This window comes from Nothoprocta perdicaria, unplaced genomic scaffold (assembly GCF_003342845.1).
Source record: "Nothoprocta perdicaria isolate Ctin4 unplaced genomic scaffold, notPer1 scaffold_51, whole genome shotgun sequence".
NCBI lineage: Eukaryota > Metazoa > Chordata > Aves > Tinamiformes > Tinamidae > Nothoprocta > Nothoprocta perdicaria.
This window is the reverse complement of record NW_020455766.1, coordinates 2,632,617-2,658,209: the sequence shown is the minus strand read 5'-3', so window position 1 is coordinate 2,658,209 and position 25,593 is coordinate 2,632,617. Positions and strand designations below refer to the sequence as shown.

General features: G+C 42.9%; 1 protein-coding gene across 2 annotated transcripts in view; it reads right to left on the bottom strand.

The window, feature by feature from the left end:
* FBXO11 (F-box protein 11) overlaps positions 1-20,849 on the bottom strand; it is a 55,816-nt gene extending 34,967 nt beyond the window's left edge. Inside the window, exon 1 of one of the 2 annotated variants that reach the window (XM_026048096.1) lies at positions 20,716-20,849. In XM_026048096.1, coding sequence (XP_025903881.1) covers positions 20,716-20,749 — 34 coding nt within the window. In that variant the 5' untranslated portion in view covers positions 20,750-20,849. The remainder of the gene's footprint in view (positions 1-20,715) is intronic. The other variant, XM_026048095.1, reaches the window with a different exon arrangement.
* Between the last annotated feature and the right edge of the window lie 4,744 nt (positions 20,850-25,593).

Genomic DNA, 25,593 nt, shown 5'->3' with positions numbered 1-25,593 from the left:
GCTACAGCAGTGGTAGGTTCTGCTCCACACCTCACAGCAAAAATTCTTAGASCAGTGGAAGCTTCCCCATTGATTTAGGATGACATTTAAGTATAAGTCTAAATTATGAAGCATAGATTATTTTAAAAGCAGAAGTCAGCTGTCTTTGGAGAGCTATCCAAAGACTCAATTTGTCTCCAAAAAGCAAGTCATCAGCTGGGTACACCACCACAAAAATCTCAAAAACTAAGGAAAATGAAGTGCAAAGTCGACTGAGACTACATGCATGGCTTTGAAGACCCAAGGTCAACATTTTGTAACGTTCCACTGCTCCACATTGGACTTAAAATTTTATGGACTTAAAATTTTTTATGTCTAAAGTTAAAATGTGAACATTGAAATAAGAAATAACTGCAAACTCATTTGCTATTAAGTTAAGGCCTTGGTAAATACTGTAATCCAGATTAATTTCATTATATAAACCCTGCAGTATTTTCCAAGCAATTCTAAAGCATCCTGGCTCACATAAAGCTGAAGATGTTGTATTTTTGCAGCTCCTGATGACACAGGTCAGCTACAGGGACTTATTTCTGACAGGAGTCAATGTTATTTTGAGCTGGAATAGACCCATCAAGAACCAATTTGGGGACAGATCCTCACTCACAACAGCAGACTTTCAGTTGTGAAAGCAACAGATCTAACATGAAAAACACTCTTTCAGAAACACTAGAGAAGACTCATACTTATCAAACACCATATGGAATAAATATTTTACCACCTGGAAAGCTGCAGCTATACAAATTAACTGTTACTGATTGTTAGGATATTTTAAACACACACATACAATTGCTTATGGCRTTTTAAACCTAAGATATCTTATTGCACTACAATAACCAAGCTTATCTGAATCAGTAACGATTTCTTTGATCAATTTTGTTCTCCCATCTCACCTCCCAAAAACCTTAATGCAGCAGGTGGAGTATCTAGACATCCTCCTGCACAGGATGAGCATTCTTAAACGGGGGAAAAATAAGCAGTGGGGGGCTAATAACTTAGGTACTTGCATAGGAGCAAAACACTCCCTTCACCTTCTGAGCCAAACAGGTTTTTTTTTTTTTTTTTTTTGAATTTACATTTTAAGCTTTTAAACACTGGTCCCCAAATGAGACAGCTTATTACTCTTCAGAAATAGGTCATGCAACAGATAACATGATGGCCTAAAAAGAGTAAGAATAGATCAGATAAAAATAGATTTGACTATTTTCTCAAAAGCTCATGGTAGATTTACAACTCATCTATCTAAATATATTTCCTACAAGGAAGAAAATAACTATTTTTAATATTTGTAACTTCTTAACTCTCAGAATAGCTTTCGTGTTGCTCCTCGGGTACAAAGAGCAGCTAACTTCCAAGTACCTCATCGTTTCTCCTCCTCAGATTGGTGCGGAGCCCCAATTCTGCCATCGTCACACAGGCCACCCAAACCAGCTCCCGAAGGAAAAGCCCCATCACGAGGCTCTGTTCATCAGCCAGTGGCACCTGCCATGAGGCAGCTTGTCCATGTGCGATGGACACCAAGTTCTTCGAGCCGGCACAAAACAGACTGAACGTGAGAGGAGCCGGTCAGGGAGAGACCAACTGGGTGCCAACCTTGTCCCCACTTGTATTTCTTTAAGTGTTATCAATATCCACTTAGCAGTCGCTCACACCTTTGAGGCCTGTTCACTAGGGGATCATGATCTAAAACTAGACAGCACAAAAACACACACAAATACCACTAAAGACCCTCTCCAAAGGCTATTTTCCTTTTCAGAAGCCCCAAGCAGGAGGCGATAACTGCAGTTTAATGAAAAACAATCCTAGTTTCTCTCCAGAAGAGCCCTCCAAGTATTAACAGCAGGTTATCAAGACTATTTCTGAAGTAATACATTAAAATGCATGCGTATACTAGACACAGAATAACTGCAAGGACCTACATACCTGAGCTACTAGTCAAATAAGTCACTTCAGAGCAGCTTGTTCTAAACAGCACTTAGTGCCAGGTCAGCTTTGAACTGCAGCACCAACAAGACAAAACAAAAGCCACCAAAGGAAAAATTTATCTCCTTGAGTTACTCTGTTCTCCCCAAAAGATTGCCGTACAACAGCAGAGCCTACAGCACTTAGCAGAGTAATAAACTCATCTCCAGGTGGCTGCTTTGCAAGTGTTTTATTAGAGACTTTGCCTTCCTGCTTAGCAGGCAGCCCGGCTGCCCCTTGGACAAGCTTTCATTGAGGAGGGACAAGGACCCCTTTTGGGTGCTGTCCTCATTAATAAAGCAATCTTGCAAAGCCTTGCTGCACGGTGCCTTCATGCCACAGCTAAAATAAAATAAAAGTTCAGAGTGCTGACCAAGTGATTTTAAAGGTCTAGGAATATATAGGGCTTAAGAGCCTTTCCTTATTACATTTGAGTCATGCTAAAAAGACCTGATAACTCCAAGTCATTTTTTTTCCTCCTTATTGGCTACTAAATAGAGTTTGCAACTTGGCACAGTTTAATTAATATTTTTATCTGGTTATCTGCAAACGTCAGAGCAGCAGAGTCACCAGCCCTTGAGGTCATCCCCTCTTCAGCCGAAATAAGTAACTTAACTCACCAGAAAAGCACAGCCAATAACAACAACAGTAACAAACACACACCACAAACACAGAGGAGAAGAGGTTCAGAAAATCCCATTTTATTCCACACTGCGGGTGACCCCAAAGATCCCACCTTCCCAGGAGGTGCTATCTCAGAAATGGGGAGGGGAAAAAAGGCCACATTTGCAAGTATGGACTCCAGACTACCGGGGCTCCCACCAAGGCATCTCAGGGTAGGACCATTTTGCCAAATTTTCACAAAATGAAAATTTCCCACAGGGTTTTATTATTTTTTTTTCCTTCCTTCTGTTATAAGCCACATCTGCAAGAACACTTTATAACAGCGGGAAAAAGGTCAACAAAACCCCTCCCATCACTAGTAGATTTGGGGACATTCGTCATGCAAAGCCACCTGCCTTGCACAGACACCAGGACGACCAGTACCCATCAATACAGTCGCCTCAGCTGGATCCTAGTGCCATCAGGGAGCAGTTTTGAGGCACCGAGCTAGGAATCTCCTACAGTTCCTCGGAATAAAAGTGCCTTTGAAATGCCCATCACAACAAGGGACAGCGGTCACGGATCTGCCTTGCAGTGAGAAACAAGCTAAGGGAAAAGGTCAAGCAGCAGAGGAGCAAAAATACTGCAGATTCTGACAAGTCTGACAAGTAACTGGAACCAAGAACAGATTACAAATAAATAGAGGAGTTTTCCATGACCCAAACCTAGCCCTTGGAGAAAACGTGTATTTCTTTCAAAAACCCAAAAAACAGAGTAGGGAATAAGTTTCCTTTTTCCTTAGAAATTTTCCTTAGAAAAATCTGTCAGGACAAGCATTTCTTCCAGTCTTTTCAACATTTACAGAGCACGAGCATAGTCTGGTTGAGAAGGCTTCCTACTACAAGGGGTTACTTTTTGAGCAAGGAAATGTATCTTATAATTATACCAGTAAAGAGAACAGAAAGTGTCCAGTGACAAGGCAGGCTTGGGCTTTTCTTGGGAACGTGGAGGAATCCTCTCCTCCACTCTAGGCCAGAAAGGGCCTGGGATGGAGAACAGTCCTCCAAGTTCTTACAAACAAACTGGGAAGTGACACGAGTGTGCGGGGGAGGCAAGAACATATTCTCAGTCATACATACACATGCACACTCATACATAAATATATAAAATATACACACACAAAGTGATGACAAAGCCAAAAAGCAACCAAGATGAATGGCTGTGGCTGTGTGCTGAGGGAAGGGTGCCTGCATAGGTGTTACACTCACTATTACTGTTTCCTCCTTGAGCAAGAGGGAACACCCACATTACTAGTAACTTTAAAATTTATTTGGTTGCCATTATTCCCCCTCCACATATTAGTTTTAGGCTTGGTCAGAAAAGAATTAAGAAATGGGAACCACCATCTTAAGCACTGCAGATGATTTAGTGCTGGTACAGGAAAGAAAACATAGGAGCACCAAGACAGACACTTGGCTTGATTCTGGGCTCTGCAGAGATCCCAAGCAGAGTACTGTCCTAGCCCTCAAAACCAGAATGCAACCACCAGACTATTATTTTTCTAGAGAAGTGTCTACTAGACCAGCAAGCCAACTTTGAGCTATCTTCAGATGCAGTAGTGATTTGCACAAACCATTCGTCTAGGAAGAGCAAAGGGACTGCAAGCTGGGCCTGAGACAAAAAGCTGGACATTTGACAGAGCTGGGAGAGAGAAACCACCACAAGTAACACTCAGTTTGGGGCAGCCGRCTGCAGGGAGAGGAGCACGAACCACCAGAGGTAGGAGATGCTGTGATGCTCTCTTGAAGGGAGAGCTGCTACATCTTCTGGCTCCTCTCCCTGACCGCTCTCGTGACCACCATAAGCACCTGCCCCTTGCCTTCCACACTCCACATCAAAGTACTACAATCAACATTATACAAACTGCAGCGCTTTGAACACTTACATGAAAAAACATCAAACAGCACTATTCCCATAACATGACCAGCAACAGTATACTAAAAAACTAAAAAAACTTCAGACTGAAAAAATACATTAATCCCAGAAATTACTGTTCTTTCATTCACCAGAAGACAAAACTGCCACTGGAGCATATATTTATTTTCAATCTGACTTTCAGAAAGGCCATTCAGTGACAACCAGGCCAGGAACACACATGCACAAGATGTTCATTACTCCCCAATCAGTCAAGTGTGTTGCACCTAATGTGCTCTGTAATAAGCCCAGCCTTAGAAGGCCTATCCCAGCTGCAGCAGGGCTTGCTTGCTCGGAGCCACACTTACCTGATCATTATTTACTCCGAGAACTTCAACGCCAATGTTCCCCTGCTTTATTGCTTGAATTACAGCTGCAGCGAGCCCGGCGAGGGCAGGAGAGCAGCGCTCAGCGCAGCCTCAGGAAGCGACCGCGGGCAAACAGTGCGTGGAGCTACAGTAACACCGGGCACACGCACGGACCTTAACCATTGAGAGTGAGAGCACACACCGGGGCAGGATAAACCAACCTCTAAGAGCTTTCTGTAAGTACTTATTTTGATTTCCATTAATATGTGCTATTAGAGTTATCAGAAGCTGTGATCAGCTTCTACATACGAATTTACATAGGAGCTTAAAGGTATTCAAACTTCAGAAAAGTCGCATTTTCAATACATAAGATATTAGGTAGCCTTTAATTCAACTGATTTCGACATATGAACTCAATTCTCAGTAGAATTTCAGAGATTAAATCAAAAGCAGCTGGGGTAGGGGTGGAAAGGAACAGAATGACAACAGGTACAATTATCAGCTAAATACTCTCCTGGCTATTAAGTACAGATATATTTTCTGAAAAATGCTGAAGATGTTATAGATTTTTGCTTCCCCCATTTTAAGACACATGTGCAATAAATTACCTCAAGATTAAACTTTACAGCTGATATCACATATTGGTGAAGTTAACTATTTTCAACAGCTTTGTTAAAAAATACAGAGAAAGTGAAAGATGGCTGGTGTGCAACTCTCCTTTACTTTTGCCAGGGACTCAGCTTGGCCAAAGCTCTGCTATACTATTTCATATCTTGTTTCTGTAACACCAAAAGCCTCAATGGAGATTTTCACTTTACAAAAGTAGAGATGTTTGCTACTTCCACTTCAGATTTACTGCCACAAGGTGACAACTGAGTTCAAGCAACCAGCGCAAACTGTCACCTGACAGCAAGTCACAGAACTGAGAAGAGCTACTCACTTTCCCATCTAAAGCATCCAGAAGTAACTGTTCAAAGTTGCCAGCAGGTTTCTGCACATAAAAGTTCATTCCCGCTCCCTCTGCTGAGGCTTTTACTTCCAGTATTTCACACAGCTACACCTCAGTTTGGGGTAGTTTTGTCTCCACTCTCCTGTGCCCCACCTCCCATTTTGTTTCATTCCCTTAGTTTTAGGGGTTCTTCTGATGGGACACAGCTGATGAAGTCATTCCACCTAATGGGCGGATGCAGTGGCTCTGTCACTGACTCTGCGCGCGTTCTTGCATCCTGACCAACCATCCTTCCTACAGGCTCAGAGCTGCTCATGTGTTTTTCTGCCTACTGTTCCCACATACCCTCACAAATACCCCAGAGGAAAGGAGGCAGAGGGCAGAGCCTTGGAACAGCTCCAGTGCACTGCTCCACGAGGAGATCAGGAGCTCTGATTGAGCCAAACCCATTCCACTGCGTGCACAAGACTACAAGGTCGGTTGCAACTTCTGTGAAGCTGCTGCTCTCTGCAGCTGAGGATTAATTTACTGTGGTTTTGGGGTCATCTGACTATAGCCTTAAAAGGCTGCAGGAAAAAAGACATTAACCTTAAGGAGGAACATTGTATCATTACAGACAAGGTGGATGGCTAAAAACCCTCCAGATAGCTATCTCAAAGAAGATTGGTCATAGAAAACTTCTTTTAGAAGATAAACTGTTCAAACAGCATCTAAAAATAAAAACAAAGATTTCTTTGGTCCAAAGCACTGCAAAGCTTTACTTAGCTTACAGCTCCACACAAATAAGGAAAACAGAGCACTTGAGCGATGAAAGGACATGATTAAAAGAGATTTCAACACCTCACTGTTCCCTTAGACCCCCTCTAAAAGCATATAGGAAATCTCAGGTGAGGCTGGTTCACCAAGATTTCTCAGCATCTTGTGCCACCAGAGCCTGTTCTGTGCCAGCTACCTCTCAGTCGCCCGTTTCTTTCCCCGTGCAGAAAGGCACGAGCAGGCTGGAGTCTCCCCAGGGCAGATGGGGACCCACCTGCCTGGTGTGTCCCAGCACAAATCCCCCCTGCTCAAGGCCTGCCCAGGACACTAACTGCTCGACCTCCCGCCTCGCTCACCTGAGCTCAGGGAGCGACTGCACCAACAGCTCTAAAGGCGCTTTGGAGAGGTGCATGACCCAGGTTGGGAGGCCAGATTCCCCTCAGTCAGCAAGAGGAGGAAAAAATAACACAGAGAACAGCCCACTGCCTACACAGCAGTGCTGGACTCCAGCATTTTGAAGGGCTGGGTAACAACTCTGCTGCTCCTGGTCATTTTATGAAGAATTTATACACCTGCTTCCAAAGAAGCTCTAGACTTCACGCTTATAGAGCCTAGCTAGAACACTGAAGCTTTAATCCAACTGCTCTTACCCAAGAAATAGTTTTTTCTTAAAAATATCTAAATTTACAGTATATTGCTACTTTAAAAGCCTCATTCATTTTCAAAGTACCGAGGACCATAAAGAGATCCCAAAGTCTTGGCACTGACACAGGAATAAGAGGAGACCATACGTTTTTAGCCTTACCCGTTTGCAACACAGCTACATAAACATGCTTATTTTATAAACTAGCAAATATTACTACGTTAAGAGATTGGATAAACTCTCTAAATCAGAATGTATTTGGTCAGCAACAAGTCCCTTATGAAGGGACTCATACAACGTTTTTGGTTAGAACAGGACATCCTCAGCACAGTAATATGTTTTCAGTACTAAGTATAGAACTTTTAAAACAAGTTCTGCAGTCACAGGAATCTCCTTCCTCAAGTCCTGAACCTACGTATCACCTTGTTACTTCCCCATTTCTAGACCCAGCTTCAGAGCATCTTGCTGGGCCAAAACTGGGGGGGAAACCTCCAGGCATTTCGGCAGGAGGTCAGGCTGGTTGCAAGTCAATCCACAGCAACTCTCTGCACAGTCACATAGATGAGGGGAACACATGAAGCCTCTACAAAGGTAAAGACGACGACAAATATTTTTTTCATGTTATTGTTTTGATTTTGGTATTTAAGCTCAAAAAAATGCTACTGTGCCAATTCATGTTCTCTTGGATCTTGGCAATATTCAAGCATCCCAGAGCACGACAGCTGAACACACCATGAAAACCCTCATCCGCTGGACAGTCCCATGCAAACCAGATCAGCCAAAGCAGTAACACATTCAGCTTCCTACACCTGCACTCCAAGTGACAGTCAATTTGCTAAAAGTAAAGCCACACACAACTTCTCTTTCCTTATAAAGTACATTCTCAAAATAAATGAAATCTAGAGGCTGCATTACACGGTTATACAACATCAGCAAACCCAACGTATTTTCCCGGTCCTATCTATTTTCTGTTAGTCTTTACAATCATCCTCTTTGTTTTTCAGTTCCCTGCATCAAGCGAGTTTTACCTGTGCTTCTCTCTCCAGTCTAACATACCTGCAACCTACTCAACTGCTACACAACTCTTATTGTATAAGAGATCCAGAGACCCAGTCAAGTTGGCCACTTCAAGTACCTGTAATATCGAAGAGAGGACACTTAGTCAAGGGAACTTGGACATGATTAATAGGAAGTGAAAACTGATGACTTGAACAGGAGAACATGAGGCACAGACAGCAGATGTGCCAAGCTTGCTTCTGTGCAGGCAAATACCCTCATGTGGAACGTGCAGTGTTTTGGGGATCCCATTTCTGTTGCGGCTGCTTTGCCGGGGCGCTCTCTGCTCTGAGCTGACCACTCGTGGTGGTGGCTGTGCCATTTCAGAACTGCACCCTCAGCATTGCACCCTGCTTGAGACTATTTAGGAATCGACTCATGCCACCTCAAAGAGCAAGTTTCTTAAGAAACATGCCTGCTTCAGGAGCACATGAACGATTAACACCTGCCGAAGCGCACAGGGGTGTCAGAAAGCCCTCGGTGCCAGTTTTCTTTCAGCTGTGGTGATGCTTCAGGCATCACCACAACATGTAGAGAACTGGCGTTTTCTTATTCACTTGGAATTTAAGGACTACTGAAAAACACTGGTGACAGTAAAGAGGAATCTGGTGGATTCTTGTCTCCAATGTCTGTTTGGAAATAGGTTACCTCACACTAATGCTTGGGAGACTGATTTCATACTACAGTTCTTCATTTTGTTAGCCACATTTCATCCATGTTTTTCTTCACTAACCCAAACTGTACAAAAACAGTCATGCTCATGAGAGCCCAAGTGAATTGACAGAAGAGCCACTTCCTAAAGGAACTGCTCTTTATCCCCTTCAAGATGACATCTCAGCGTCCATACACCCACAGGTCTCGCARGAACACGCCATCCCCAGGTGGGTCTTTATACAGACGTTAAACTTCGAGAACATGGGCAGCCCAAGTCCCCTCCGGGCTACCAGGGGAGGGCTGCAGCAGCACACAGCACTCGAGCCTTGCAGAGCTCAAGGTTTCCAAAAAGCAAGCTACTTGGAAATACCCGATAGAGCTTGAAGAGCCAAGTCACTGGATGATGGCAGCTGCCTGACACTTATTTCCCCACCCAACCTGAAGACTTTTCAGATAACTGAAAACCTAACTGAAAACTGATACCTGACACCAATTTAGGCTGCTATCTTTTAAGCATCATACTTAGGTCAGCAAGTTATTTCATGTCAGTACTGCATGGTTTTTACTTATACTTTTTTTGTAAACCAGTACAAGACAAGAAACATGCAGGTGCCTGAGTTAACACGGCCTGAATCTCCATTTTCAGTCCAGTAGACTCTGGAATGGGCAGATGATAACATGATACCAGGGAGGTGAGTGGCAGTGGGAAGCAGCCAGTTATAGCCAGAAATGAACAAACTGAACAGCCAGAAGTTTCCATAGAGATTTGTTCCCACTAATGGACACCTTTGCAAAGGATGAAAGGCACCGCCAGGGTATCCATGAGGATTCCCTTTTCCCACTGCTGCTTCTCACAAAAGACTTACAGGAATGCTTTGTCTGCCTCCGGGGGAGGAAAGTTCAAAAGCCCTTATAAAGCAGGACTATATGAGTGCACAGGTGCTGGATGATAAAAATCCCTTCCTAAATGCTGAGAAAAATCAGGCTCCCCCTCATTCACTTTTCCCCTTTCACTTTTCTTCCACAATTTGGTCCTAGAGAGCTATGCGGCTTCAGGAAACGTTGGTCAATGCCAACAGTTCAGTCCCATTCCAATACTAGCCATCACTCCCAGAGCAGAGCAGCTTTCACTGAGCCAATGAATGCATGCATCCTGATAAAAGCCCCTTCAAGTGGCTCCAAGGCTTCCCAGAGGAAAAGCTTGCACACAAATCACCTACAGAGGATGGTATCATCTTCACACGGATGTGTCACGTGCTGGGTCCTCCTTCTTGCCATCCCATTACCAGGAAAGCAGGAATCCAACCTCAGCACAAAGGACCACAACAAATCTAAGCTTCAAATGCTAAAGATCCTCCCCACACTTTGCACATAGAGGGCTGGAAAAGAAGAATACAGAAACTATTAATCTGTACACATGGAAGCAACAGACCACAGCGGCTGTTCTCCCAAACAGTTCAAGCTTAAGGCATGAAGCAATTTAAGAAAAAGATTTCACACGTAATTCTCCACCAGATACTACCTCATTTTAAATGATTTGCCTTTTTAATCATACCAGTCAAAGAAATAGCTTTCAAGAGAATATCCCTCATTTTCTAGGGCTCTATAGCTCTAGTTTCTGCTACAAAAAAAAAAAAAAAAAAAAGAATCTTGATATATTTAGCCTTCGCACACCCATCAGTATCTATAAAACACTGCAGTGATCTTCACTGCCATTTTCTCTTCGTCACAAGTTTCCTTTGGATCTCTGTACTCCACTGGGAGAAAAATCGCTGAGTTACTTCCATCTCACTTAGACACTTGCTTTGTGGTCAAGAAGTGGAGGTATCAGATGTAAGAATTTAATTTTAAATTCTGAAAGCAGTTCCAGGACACCTAATTTGAGTCAAGATACTTGCGTTCTCTCAATTCTACTCCTACCATCCTTAGTCACAAACCCATGAGCATTTCCTTCCTTCCACTAGCAGACTAGTCACGGCAGGAAATAGATACTATAAATCTCTCTTTCAGCAGTAAAATTATCTGCATCACTTGCATCAAGTATTTGAAGCTTTGAGCAGAAAAATTTCCACCTACTTTTTATTACCCAAGTGACCACATATGGTTTATGAAATAGGCTGCTTAGCTATAGAAACAAGAAAACCAACCATAGAGAGAAGCTAACGTAAGTGTGGGGAAGAGGGTGAGATGCAATGGAGATTGAACAAGTCATCAACTCAGCACTAATGTGGATCCATCATCAGTGCAAGTGCTGTAACACTTCCCTACCCAGAAACCTGGATACTGAAAGAGACATCAGGAGAATTCTACAGTATCATAAAAAACAGATTTGGAACTTCTTTACCTATTGGGGTTAAAAAATTTTTCCTCTTACAGAAGAGAGGAAAAGAGCTGGCGTGGGAAAGGGCAAAGTGAGAAAACACTCAATGTGTGTCAAGAAATTACCATCTTCTCCTACAGCTAATTCAGCTGAGGAAGCTGCTATTCATATATTTAGAGCTCAGACTAGATTTACTGCCAGGCAATAGACTCTAATACATATAATTAAAGCATAAGAAAACAATATTATGCTAATAAAACTTTAAAGATCAGCAGTTAGGTAAAAGACTACAGGCAACTCAGTGAATTTGTTTCAACAAAGTCTTCCATATTGCAAGCGTGAGACCCATTTACTCTACAGTGATGCCATCTCCAAGCTGGGTAACATCAGCACTCCTGCAGACCACAGAAGTGGAAGAGCAACGACACAGCACAACAGGCTTTGGAAAAAGCTGTCATTATCTTTTACACCCAAGACCTTGTGCTCTCATCCCTTTTTTCCTCAATTCTACCCATTTGGAAAATGAAACCAAGTTTGGTTCTTCAGTTTCTATTTGCAGGCAGAAGAGAAGCTTTGCAAAGCTTGCGTGCTGCACAGGTCACAAACTGGAGAGTTTTCCTTTAAACAAAGGGGAAGCAGCAAACAGCTTCAGATCTGTAACCACCTAGATGTCAAAACGCTGGGAAGGGAAGAGATCGGCACAAGCAGGAGAGAATCACTGGGGCTGGAAACTACGCTGAGCCGCCGCTCCCTGCTGAGCAGTACTATAAATGGGGTGGGGGGAAGATGTTTCAGTGCCCTTAGCRGGCAAGTACAGAGCTGCTATAACAGAGCTCAGTTTTGGTAACAGGACTTAATCCTGTCAAAAAAAATCGTAGTATTTGGGTATTTTTTCTATTTTTTTAATTAATGTCACTGAAAAATCCATAGGAAACACAGTATCTGTGCAAGAGATCAAAATCACAACTAATTCATAGCCTTGAACATAACAAAATCCAGACAGTATCAGGCAAATCCTCTAATAGAAATAACTATGCAAAGAAATTAGAAGTGGCACGGAGCTTCATTTTGCCAATATAAAAGGAGCACACTAGTTTGCCAGTGCCCTTTCCAGCACTGGCCTTTTCTGTTTTTGTTAAGAAGTTTTAYGCTCTCCCCTCCCAGACATTTAAATGATTTTAAAACAAACCACCCTACATTTTTCATATTAAAAAGTGCAAAGAATAAAATGTCCTGGGAATTCTTTAATCAATTACCGAAGACAAACGCTTCCACCAGGTCTAAGAGGAGGCTGGGGGGAAGCTTCCTGTCAAAGGTTTACTTTCATCTGACAAAGGACATGATTTAGCAGGACAGTTCTGCAGAAAGTTTTCATTCAGGACAATTCCTAAGCTGCAGGKATTAAGGAAGAGAACCTTCAGACAAGTTCTACTATGTATTTGCAAGACCCCAAACTTAACACTTTGTTGGCCCTACCAATTATTTCTAAATACTAAAAAGATACAATCAACACTGAGATGGATTTGGAGACAAACTCGCATGTTCCCTCCTAGGGCAAAGTAGATAAATTCACCTTTAACAGTCTCTGGAGTATTGGGCATGCTGGAAAGGTGGGAGGAGATGTGGACTGAATGCCCCTACTCCAGCTATCAGCATCTTCCTTTATAAAGGATCTGTTGAGAGCAAAGAGCAGCTAGTTTAAACTGGCACAGAGTATCATCTACACCAGCCCAGGGTGACTGAGCACTAGGAACCCACTATTAAAGTTTCCCCCCATCTACCCTCTCCCCAGAGCATATCAGCCAGCTGCACGGGATGAAGGAAGAGCAGCCAGGAGAGTCAGGCAGGAGCCAAGGCAAAAGCTGYCCCAGGCTCCCCTAGACTTACACAAAGTGTGGGACAAGCACAATGAAAGGAGGCAGCACCTCCTCTCTTGATAAAAATATTCAAGACACTTCAAATTAAAAGCCACATATTGTTTGACTGAACTGCAGCGTGCTCCTCAAGTGCATATTTTCCTAACAGGCACCTTCCATAAACCCACACACTCTCTCAGATAAAAATCAGAATATTATTGCATTTTTCCTCTGCAACATGTCCAGATGATTAATAACACTGAAGTTTTCCAAGCCTTTCCTCAGAAGCATGTAAAATAACCACTTACAATAGCTTGCTGAAGAGCCAGTGCAGAGTCTAGAGCACCTTAACTTCCCACAAGATTCTTTCTCAACTTCTTTCTTTCAGTATTTGTGTTTTCACAACATAGCACTGTAGGATACATAGATTTTTTAATACCATATATATGGTTCATTGCACCCACAGACATACTTATTATAATAACATGACAGTTGAAGTCGTATCTTGAAACAGAATAGAAGAATAGTCTGTAAGAACAGMGAATGCAAGTAATATAAATGTAGTTTACTCTCACAGAAATGTCCACTATTCCTCTTGGGATTTTAAAATTAATTGCACAAACAATTAAGGCATCCCCTGCTCTGCCTTCCCCACAAATAAGGGTTCTAACACCTAGTGGCAAATTAAAGAACCTGCCAGCTGAAGCACTTGGCCATCCCGCCAGCTGCCCCCTGGAAGCTGCTGCCCCAGTGACAGATGGCTCTGGGGTTCTGTGGCAACTCAAGAGCAGCTCCAGRTTTCAACCTGGTATCATTAAGTGAACAACTGCAATTTTCCTTTACCTTAATATGCTGTCCTGAAATATCAAAGCACCACAGGAAATGTGTTTAGAGCTGCTCAGTGATCCCTACCTTGAACAGGGATCAGCTGGGAGCACAGGACAAATTACATGGTGAGCAACCACCCTCTCTTCAACCATTCCCGTTTCACCCTGCGTTACAAGCTGAGCACTAAAGTAAGCCCAGAAAGAGGATGGGGGCTGTACCAAGAGAGACACTGCAGACAGACTGTCAACTACAAGGACTGGGGAGCGTCACATTCAACTTCCCACTTTGCCACAGACGTGGTTCCCCCCGCAGGTGGAGGGGATTCAGGGCCCTTCTCAAGGTGCCAGGAAGGTCAGCACAGCCCCTTCCACACCTGCCTCCACTCTGCATCACACCTGGCAATTGCAGGGACACCCTGTCACCTGCATGAGCACAGCAGGGGGGAGGCAAAACACCCCTGAGGAAACCCCTCTTAACCCCACGTGCAGTTGGCCAGCACAGGCTGACAGTGGGGCAGTACCTAGGACTTCCCCAGCGTCTTTGGGCAAGTCACATCCAGTCCTTCCTTTTTGCTTTCAAATCCCAAATCCCTGAGCTCTGAACAACAGCACGTCCCTACAACCAGGCAGGTTGTGACAACAGCAGCAGCAAAGACTGGAGAGTCTGCAAGACAAGAGCAGGGTGGGATGTTCAATTATTAGGGATATTTGCACAAGAGATTCTTTACCTAAAATTACTCCAGATAATTGAATCACCATAAGAAATAGTGCAGTAAGAGGCRTTTCCCCCCCCCACATCTCACTGCAACTCCAAGGCCAGGCATGAATAAAGCAGAGAAGGAGGCTGAGTGCACTGAGTAGAATACTTTTCACACTATTGAAGGCATGATAGCTCTTTCCTAAACAAACTTTCAAAACGCACAAAAAAAATCTGTGAAAAAGATCAGTAATTCAGAAACTTTCCAGGCTAGAAACTGCTACTTGGCCGAAGTCCATCTAATGCAACATTGCTATTACTATAAATACTGAAGACTAAACAACCAAAGCTACTCCTCTTGCTTTGCAGAGTTAAATACACACTCATGCATAAACTTTGTAACCAACCACTGTTAAGAGGGGAAAAATATGTAATTTGAATGTAAATTTTGTAAGCAGAACCCCTAAGCTCCTTAAGGGATATATACAGACTCCCACAAACATTCAACCACTTCTACAGTACTAAAKATCAGGGGAAAGCTGAAACACCTTCCATATATTCCCCCAAACAGTCTGCACCAACACCTAAGCAGCTCCCACAGCCCATATTAACTGGCCACCATAATGCATACATAATATTTAAGCTCAGTAAATGCAACCTTTTGCCAGTGTGACTCATACATAAAAATATCAAAAAAACACATTAAATGTTTGTATTCTATGCACAGAATACATGCACACACCCAAATAGAACCCCCAAAATACYAAGCCAGGCACAACTACTTCAGTTTTTCTTACTGCCACTTTTGCAACAGRCAACTTTTTAGTAACGATCTTCACCACTCAAGAGGCAAGAAGAGTTGATTTCTACTTTTCCTGGACAGAGTGAATCATGTTGGACACAAACATAATGAGTCTTTAAAAAAAAATATAATAATAAAAAGCTTACTATGTTACACAAGAGATTGTGCTGCTGCTCATAGTGCTCTCTGATTTCTTGGCCATTAAGAACACTGCAAAAATAAATGCTAGAAAAAACAATGCAGTCAGGGATCTACTCAGATGCCAGCAATGAATCCACTCTCTGGCATCAGTGGATAGCAGGTATTGCTTGATACAGTTCTTCTAAACAGGCATTAACATCGTGACTTCTACAAAACTATTTTTAGCTTCTACTTCATTAAATCAGCCTAAAAAGCAACCCATAGCACACAGCACATGCCATTTCTTGGAAGAGTTACCCTGAAAAACAAAGGAAGGAAGGAAGGAAAGAAAAGAAAAGTCAGAGATGTTATTTGAAAACCTCCTCTTAAATTGAACTATCATACAGCAAAAAGTGTCAGAAGTCTTAAAAATAACCATTTAAGACATTTAAGATACTGTTTTTATTTCTCCCATCTTATCACAATTTACAGACAAATTAAAGCTTTCTAAACTATGAAGCTAGGCTAGGCTAAACCAAGAAGTCCAAAACCAAAAGCACTGTATTTCAAAATTAGCATGAACATTTTCTCCCTCTTTGAAGTTACAAACAAAATAACGGCCTTAATAAGTAACTAAATATCAGACTAATTTAACCTCTTTCTGTAGCATTAAAAGAAAAATAGGTTTAGAGGAGCTGGAGCTGCCAGGAAACCCTATTTCTTGTCTGCACTGGAAGCAAGTTTCACTCAGGCTCAGCTGTCCAAGCTCTGCTTAGACRAAATGGGAGAGGCAGCAACCCACTGTCAGAGGGCAGGACAACTTTATCTTCAGACCACAGCTTCATTAGGTACCTACTGAACCTACTCACTATACTTTGTTCAATTGCTTATAAATCTTTTAATACGAGTTAAAATTTGACAATGGCAAACACCCGCACCAGTGCCATCGGGTCTGGCAGCAGCTTATCCATCACAAGCTGCTGCTAACACTAGGAGATGGGGCCGGCTCTGAAGAGCTCTAAGCCCTTTCTCAGAGGCCACCTGAAGCCATTCAGATAGAACCTGTGGTCACAGTTGTGCTGATTCTTCTTTAATCGCCCAAACAACAGTAGCCAAAAGCATCCAGCTCCTGCCTCTCACTGATTCTTAGCTGGCCAAACAACTGCACAATTCACAAAGGAGGTTCTCGTTGCATTGATCTTAAGCACATGCCTTAGAGGCTCAATTACTGTATAAACTTGAGAGACTTAAAAATGGAGCCCAAGAGGAAGCTCCAAATGGATCAGAACTAAATGGTTCCTCTGACGAAAAAACATTACTTATTTTTACATACTACTTCACAGACGATTTAGACCCTCAGTCTGTTTTCCCAGACAATAAGAGATGGAGCTGGACATCTTCTCTCCCCATCTGTGAACTAGGACAGTACAGTCACTGTCAACACAGGTCAAATAACAGAGCACAGGAAAGTCAAAAGCAAGGCTCAACTTCAAAATAAAGCAGTGTTTACCAGCTTCCCAAGAAGGTGCAGAWCCTTTCTGCCATGAATAATATTTAAAAAAAAATAATAATAGATCTTACCACCCTCAAAGTAAGGTGGCAAAGACCACCTTAACCACCACCCTAYAGAAACTTACTGGTTTCCCTCTTCAGGGCTGAAAGAAATTAAGGAAGTGGCAAATACATTCACCTGAACAGTTACTGCACATTGTTTAACTGGTGCCCCTAAAGCTATATTTCTGGTCTCCTGTTTTCCCAGTAATCAGGAAATAGTTTTATTTAGCCAAAATAGCATCCATTTTGTCCTCAGCTCTTRGAAGAGCTATTAAAATGGGAAGCTGCACTGAACCTCTGTAGCATAAAGCTCCCTTCACCCCCATGCAGCAGGCTCCTGAGACAGGCTCAGAGACTGCCCACACCACTAGGTCTGCTGCTCCACAGCTACAGTAATTCTGCACCAAGCCTTGTGTCTTCAAAAACTGCAGTAAGTTTCCAAGTTAGGAAAAGCCACATTTCCCCACCATGTTCTCCAGTGCAAAAACCTTACAAACCATATATCTTAGCCTATTTTCTCTCATCACACACAAGACTGAAAATGGGGAGGCGCATTAGTTTGCTTGCCACACAACACGCAGGAGCAGGAATGCAGTGACTGATAGCCAGATCRGTCTCAGGGAGAAGGAAGATTGAGGCTAGTTCAAGAGGCAGTTCAGAGTTGTACAAGGAACTCCAGAAATTCAGCAGGCAACAAGACAAGGTTAACAGCATCCAACTACTAAAAGACACATTGGAAAATATTTTCCAAATAATACCATTCTATATTTGTATTGACTACCGACGAAACAGACTGAATATTTGTATTTACTGCTGCAACTGCAGATTTCCAAGAAAGTTCTAAGCTCAAAAGGGAAGAGAGACATTGACTTTTACCTGTTTCACTGCAGTAAAACATTACTGCAGTTGTAACAGTTAACAGTTTCAGTTATCAACTGTCATCTAGGAGAAATAGGAGTAAATTACATCTTCAGTATATGAGAGAAACATTCCAAGATACTGTGAAATAACCAGTGCACTTACAGCATCACAAAATGTGCTCATAGGCCTTCCAAATACCTCACCTTGGAGAACGCACATGGTACTGGAAACGGCCAGTTTTCAGGGTGCCACCTTGGCAGCACTTGCTCCTTCAGCGAGGTGCAGTCTGCAGGAATCCRTGGCGAGGCCCACATCTCATCTCTGCACCCCAAGGAGCCTGGGCACAGAACGTGCCTTCCTGCCTTAGCAAGGCGCTCGGGCAGGCCCAGCAATGCGCGCGAAGGGAGCGCCTTGGAGGGAGCACGGAGAGGGGGTCAGGCTAACTCAGGTTACCCGGCGCACACGCGCGAACCGCTACTGAGAATCAGATCCTGCGGATCAGCTGACATGTGGCAGGTACCTGTCACCCTGCAATAACCTGCCCAAATACAGCGAGAGCTTGAAATTTATACTGGCGGCACAGCTACAAACAAGACACTACCCTGAAAGCAAGAGAAAACAAATCCTCAAAGCTCTGCTTCCAGATATATTTGCAGAAAACAAGCAACAGAGCAGAAATCACAAGTCAGAGCCCTTATGGCTAACAAGCCATTTCTAAACACCACAAGCTGGACAAGCAAAAGGGAGAAGCCACTGTAACCTGACCTATTTACACTAACCAGGCCCTTGCTATAAGCAGGCACACAACGTGATGACCATGAAATTGCAAATTCAGCTCCTCYGTTAGCTTGGATACCAGCTACTCAAAACAAGAACTAATTTAAAATACAATTGTAAGTTTTGCCTTATAATGGCAATCCATGGTCGGAGCAAAAAAGTCATCTTTTGCTTCCCAGCCCTGTTCTTTTCTCTATGTTGCATTCAGGAAATGGAAACTAAAAGTGTCACCGTAACAAAACACACACAAACACGCACAACCCAACACACACACTATCATTTCAATAACCTAAGATACTATATCTAGAATAAAACACATTTCACTCCCCAAATATTTTTCAAGGCTTTCCCCATGTTTCTCTCAGCCTCCAGAATTGTCCAGTAAGAGCTTTAGTTCATTAAAAATAATAATAAAAAACAGCTTCCCCTAACGCTTAGCAAAGCGGGCATCAACTAACAACCCTAATTCAAATATCTAACAGGCTCAGTAAAGCCAAGCAAGGCAGAGAGTTTGAGGAAAAACTTCATGCTCCCTAACAGCATCAGGCTGCCATTCGCACAGTGARTATTTACAGCCAAGTCAGTTCTGCAACACAGAACCAAGCTGCATAAGAATATTATTATTTTGATATTGAAATAGTATCATGAATAGCTACTATATATTAGAATAATATCAATACACAGTTTTGCTGAACAAACCAAGCAGAACAGAGCTGCAGCTAGGAACAACAGTGACAACATTTMTAATCAGGAAAAAACCTACCTGACACTTATGACTCCTCATGGAAGCCAATGGCTACTGCTCAAGGCACTGGAAAGACCTGAGGAATGCAGGCATGGGATGCAAACCCCAGGTTTCTGTTACATAATCAGTGAGTCCTGGTTTCAGGCGTATATCGCAGCACACACAGCCCRAGGCCACAGCAGCGCTTCCCCAGCTCCTGGGCTGCTGCTCCCGGCAGGCRGCTCCAGTTTCACAGAGCACTGGAGAGCAGGGACAGAGGGGCAGTGCCGCTCCCTCCGGCCGTCCCCAGCCTGGCACCTGCTGCCCACTCCTCCTGCGCTGCTCCCTGCCCTACCGTCACGCAGCTCAGAGGCCCAAGGCAGCAGGTAACTGCCCAGCTGTTCCCAGAGGGCTGAGCTGCTCCAGGGGACCAAGCGGGCACAAATCAAACCACACAGAAGCCAACGCAAAGCGGAGGTGAAGAGCCCRGGCCTGGGGGCAGGAAGAGCAGGACAACATCAGGATAACCTCCTCCTCTAGCAAATGGGTGACAGAGCAACTCAGTCACCTCATCAAGATATGACTGAAGAGGCTAGCACAGGGGAGAACATGAGAGTGAGCATTTAAAAAAAAAAAAAAAAACCCACACCCCACACCAGGCACCACTCCAGTAAGAAAGCTTGGCTAGGCAGCAGTTATCTTTTAGGAAATATTCCAGAATCAGAGACTTTGTCTCCTCAGAAAGAATATTATATACACACACACACACTATGTGTGTGCATATATATACATAGAAGATAATGCAATAGCAAGTACAGTCTAATGACAGGGGCCTCAATCATACACAGTATCTTTATTTACTTAAGAATCTGCATCTAGTTCTTCTTTTATTTTGCTCCCTTACAACAGTTTAAAAGTCTTCATCAGAAGGAGTAACATTATAAAGTAGGGTTTTGATAGCTCTTCTATACTGTCATTAAGTGTATGTCTGCTTTCTTCCCCCACCTGCCCTCCAGAAACTCACTTCATCAAGACACGAAGTGCTCTAAGTTTTGGATTCTATTCACCAAGCAGAGCTTATTGCACTTAACTACACTAACAAAATTCACCAAGTATACTTCCCCTGCGATTCAAATGCCAAATAGAGAAAGAGCACATAAACAAAGAACAAACAGAAGTACTTAACAACCAGAAAATATCAGAGGATTAAGTAATGACAAAAGCAACTGAACAAACCTTGCTTCTCCTTAATTACTACTAGCTCAGTCATGCCTTCTTTTCTATTTCCTTTTACTATTCCTCACTAGGYAGTTCTGTCTTGTTTTTCCCACATTGCCTGCTATAACAGTTAACATTTAAGATATTCAACCAGCACCAYTGAGAAAGCCCAGAGAGCCATCCACCCTCCACCCTCCCTTATAGCAAGTGCCAGTTCGGAGCCCTGCTCTGAGAGGAAGGGGCAGCAGGGCCACAGGTGACACACATTGCAGCTCAGCTGGCCCCTATTCCTCCCAACAACCTCATTAGGGAGCAGCTCCAGGTGAGCCGGACACTGCCCTTAAGGCTACCCCCTCCTTGGTGTGCCCAGCTACTACAGTGCAGGGTGGAGTAACTGTGCTTTGTGCGTGGAACAGCCCTGCGCGTGCAGCAGCCACAAACACAGCACGTCCAGGGTCAGCCACTTCACCCAGGCTGGCGAGCGCTGCCATGCYGGGCACGGCCAGCCCAGCGGGGCACACGCAGGACTCCCCTTAGGGGGGGGKGTGTGAAATCCTCCACAACCAGGGTGCAGTGCTTGCTGTGCTCCGTGCCCTGCGCTCCTGCAGGGGAAGCCTGGCAGACTTTGGACAGGCTTGGTCCACTCCACAAATATGATGCTCCCTGGAAGTACCAGGGTCTGCAGTTGGAGAGGAGGCCAAGTACTTCCTCCCTCCAAAATAGAAGGACATCAAGCAGACTAACTGGTAAARGAGACTCTTCTTAATTTATTTAGCTTGAAGTTTTTGCAATTCAGAACCAAAATAAAAAATCATTTAAAAAATTCAAGAAAATAATAACATGTTAGTATCCCTAGGACTGATCAAAATATACTAAAATTGTGAATGACAAACATTATYGTGTATTTGAAAAACAATAACMAAAAAAATACTTTTAACATAAATTTAGGTGCTTATCCTCCATTAAGAAGGAGGAAGACAGAGGGGACTGCACTTTCCTATGTACCTGTGAAGCTGAATTGGGATTTGAGAAATAGAAGCTGTACTTACAGTACTGAGTTTATAATTTTTAACTTTTTATCTGTAAGGTCAACTTTGGAAAGTTTTCACTGAAGAAACAAGGAATACAGATCCATATATAGAAATATTTTCACAGCCTAAGCCCTCTCTTTTAAGGAAAATGGAAAGCCTGTATTAGATTTCTTTCCACCTGGAGCAAGTGATGCCTGACTTCTTGACTTCTTGCCATAAGGGATGATCCTAAACTGAAACCAACTTAGTTATTTTGATGGAAGTCTGAGGATGGGCATTTGCTTCAGAATAAAAGTCTCTTAACTTAGCTATTGTGGAGCCCAGCACACATCAGTGTAACAGCTTCAGTGCATATTTCTTCCCCTCCACCCCCAAAAAAACCCACCCATACACGCACTTGAAACAGGGCCAAATAGACTCTTTAACTCTCCTGACTACCTTAACATTACCAAAAAAAAAAAAAAAAAAACACCCAAATAAATAAAAATCAAGCTCTGCAAGCAAGCAATCTAGAGGAGCTTACTTTGTGCAGGCTTCCAGAGCACAACCTTCAACCAGTACTTCAAGCACTCCAGCCCCCTATACGGGCAAATGACTAACTCAATTACCGTGTATGCTGACAGGCCAGCTGCTTGTTGCTTCTTGGCAAGGGTAGAGAGGGGTAAGTTATAACCGTCTTTTCCTCATTGTTGTCTTCAAAAATGCAAGAATTTCCAAAAAACTTGAGCAGTTCACACCCCTCTATCAAATGTGGTTGAAATGGGCTAGCAAGTTCAGAAGTTGCAGGGTGATGGACAGACTGTAAGGGGCACAAGCCTTGTTTTCTTTGGAAAAATCAATTTAAATCAAAACAAACAAACAAACCAGACTCCCAGGCTGAGTTTATGGGTGGCATTACATATGTGCCAGCTCTGCATGTTTTCAGGGTGCAGTTCTCTCCCAATTTAACCCAAWCTAAATCAGAGCAGCCCCACCACACCCATGGGCACGGAGCAATATCCCTTCCCTTGTACGGGCACTGCTGCCAAAAAACAACCTGAGGGGGGAAGGGAAAAAAAAAGTTCATTTTTGGGCCAGCCAGTTCCCGAGCCAGCTCACAGCCCTGTCACATGGAGACCACTAACATGTAACAGGGAACAGGATTGTGGCAGCTCCAGCTGCCATGGAGCTACCAGCCTGGTGCTTAACAACACGCAACACACAATCCTGGAAGCACTTAATTCTGGACATAAACCTCAGAGACTCATTAGTACCATATCCAGTAATTTGGTGATGTTTTAAAGACGTTCATATGTACTAATGTGGTTATTATTTTGAGAAAGCAAAACCAAAAAAAAAATCCATATGCTCTTAAATTAAACTGTCTTAGTTGGATTCTGGGCAAGATTTGTAAGATATGTTTCACATTGTTTTCTTCCTAAAACCCATGCAAACCTATATCCTCAAGGAAAATAAATAAATAAAGCGCACTATAAGCAAACACAGCCATATTTAAATACCAAGCTCACTTTCCCTTCCTTTTGGGCAGGGCATTGTCCTAAAGAAAATGCGAGGGCCCCTCTCTTCTATAACCATACTGCAGAACTGCGAAAGCAGCAGCAAACCCAGAGGCGACCGGGGAGCCATCAAGAGGATGAAGGCAAAACAGGAGCAGCAGAGGGGAGCGCGAGTGGCCAGYGCAGAGGTGTGGAGGGAGGTGCAAACAGCAGAACATGAGGCAAAACATGTTGGGAAGGACATCCTGATGACACCCCGGCCAAATAGCACCGTGAGTTTGGGAGAAAATGTTACCTGCAAGCATTTATGCCATTCCTTCCCACTGCAGTTGGAATACAGGTACACACATGCATTGTTTTATCAGCATAAAACACACATAACCTGACTCCACATTCATCAGATCTATTCATACTGCACATCTAAAATGCACTAAAATAAAAACTGAATGTTATGAAATACACCTTTATACAATTTTAAACCCTTATGAGGAACATCTGATGGAAGATTTTTTTTAGACTGTTGTTTTTCTACTGATCCATTTATTAACAAGAGCAGACCTAACTCTTGATTTGTACCCAATAATGAAAATTAACAGCTGTTACATAGTTGCAAAAGACTGTGTATTTAGGTAGCATTAAATAAGTAGTTCAAGATCTAGCACATTCTACTGAGCAATCTACTTTAATGACGGGAATCAACAAGAGGTTCCAAAGATTAACTGTGTACTCTATTAAAAAAAAACAGTTCCATGTTATTTGTATTTAAAAGATCCTCCTACCTGTGATAAAAAAGGAGAAATTAATTGTAACCAAGAATGATTTTCATTTAATCAGCCACATTAGCTCATATTTTTAAAACAAATCCAAGTTTGAGTTTAATAGAAACTCTTGACTAATAGCTTAAACTGCCTCTTTCATATAGCCTTCCTTGAGATGACCTACACTGAAGAGGAATAAAGGTGGAAAAAAAAAGTCACCACTGCCTAGTCTAACCCTAAAATATCATCTGATAATTTAGCAGCATTGTGCATTGCCCTTAATAGTAACAGCCCTGTAAAAAGACCATGAAAGTCACAGGTAAAACTGACATTAGCTTCCAGAGATACTGGATCAGACCTTAGAAGTTGCAGGAAAGGAAGAGGAATTGCAGTAGAGATACCCTACACAAAGCTAACACAAATGACCTTAATACAACTAGTAAGTTTTTGGGCAAGCCAGGCCGCACCACTGACCTTCAAAAATGGAAGGAAAAACCTAGCAATAATCCACATGGAACAGTAATTTCAGCAAACTGCGGAACTTGACTTTGCTACAATTCTACCTATCTCTTAGGCTGTAAACAGCAATGAGGAATTAAAACAAATAAACAAAAAAAAAAGGTTGACAGCCTCCCCCACCCCCCCAAAAAAAAGCAGAGTAATGCAATAAATTACAGCTTCATCTTTTAAAAGTTTCTYCCTCTATCTTTAGTAAACTGGTAACACGTGAGCAGTTGAGACAGCCAGTCCAACATAAATCTGAATAATTTCAGTATTAATCTCTCAATGTGCCCGACATTATGTTTTTGTGTGTTAAAAAAAAAAGTCGATTTGAAAAAAAGAAAAAAAAAAAGTGTATTCTGCATATGGAGCATAGATGATGAAAACCACCAGTGCGTGTCACCGAAAGGAGGAAGTGTTTTGGGGGCTTTTTTTTTTTTTTTTTTTAAATGTCAAATTACCGAAGTCGTTTTAATTATATAATTAGGGAAGATTTGGGGAGGTTTACACAAGAGCCATAATTGGGCATAAGACATCACATCCTCTGGTTATATACACAGCAATCTGGTCTGGGGAACATTCCTCGCTCTGACCAATGTGCGYGCGGGGGGGCGGGGGAAGCAAGGGGGGGGAGCAATGGAGAATTAAAAATACTTGCTCAGATTAAATTTTCTTTACTCCCTTCGCCTAAACCGTCTGGATCGCGGGCAAGGCGCTGGAATATTTATGGCCGTGCATCTGGGCAGCTAAAACACCTCGCTGCCCGAGCCGTGTGCCCGGCTCTCGAACAAAAGGCTGACAATGAGGGCCGCTCGCTCTTCTCTTTTTTTTTTTTTCCCCCTTTTTTTTTTCCTCCTCTTTCTCCTCTCCTCGTTATTATTATCGCCGCTGTTGTTGCTGTTTTCAAACAAGCCCCTCGCGCATCCATAAGGGCGCCGCGCAAGAGCGCTCTCCTTCATCGCGCAGGAGTTGTGACAGCCGGGGCAGTGAAAAAAATAATAATAAAAAAGGAAATCGTGTATATATATGTATTTGGAAAAGCGAATCCGCCAGATAAGACATGCAAAATGTCTCCTCCAATCCCACCCCCATCTCGCCTACAAAAAAAAA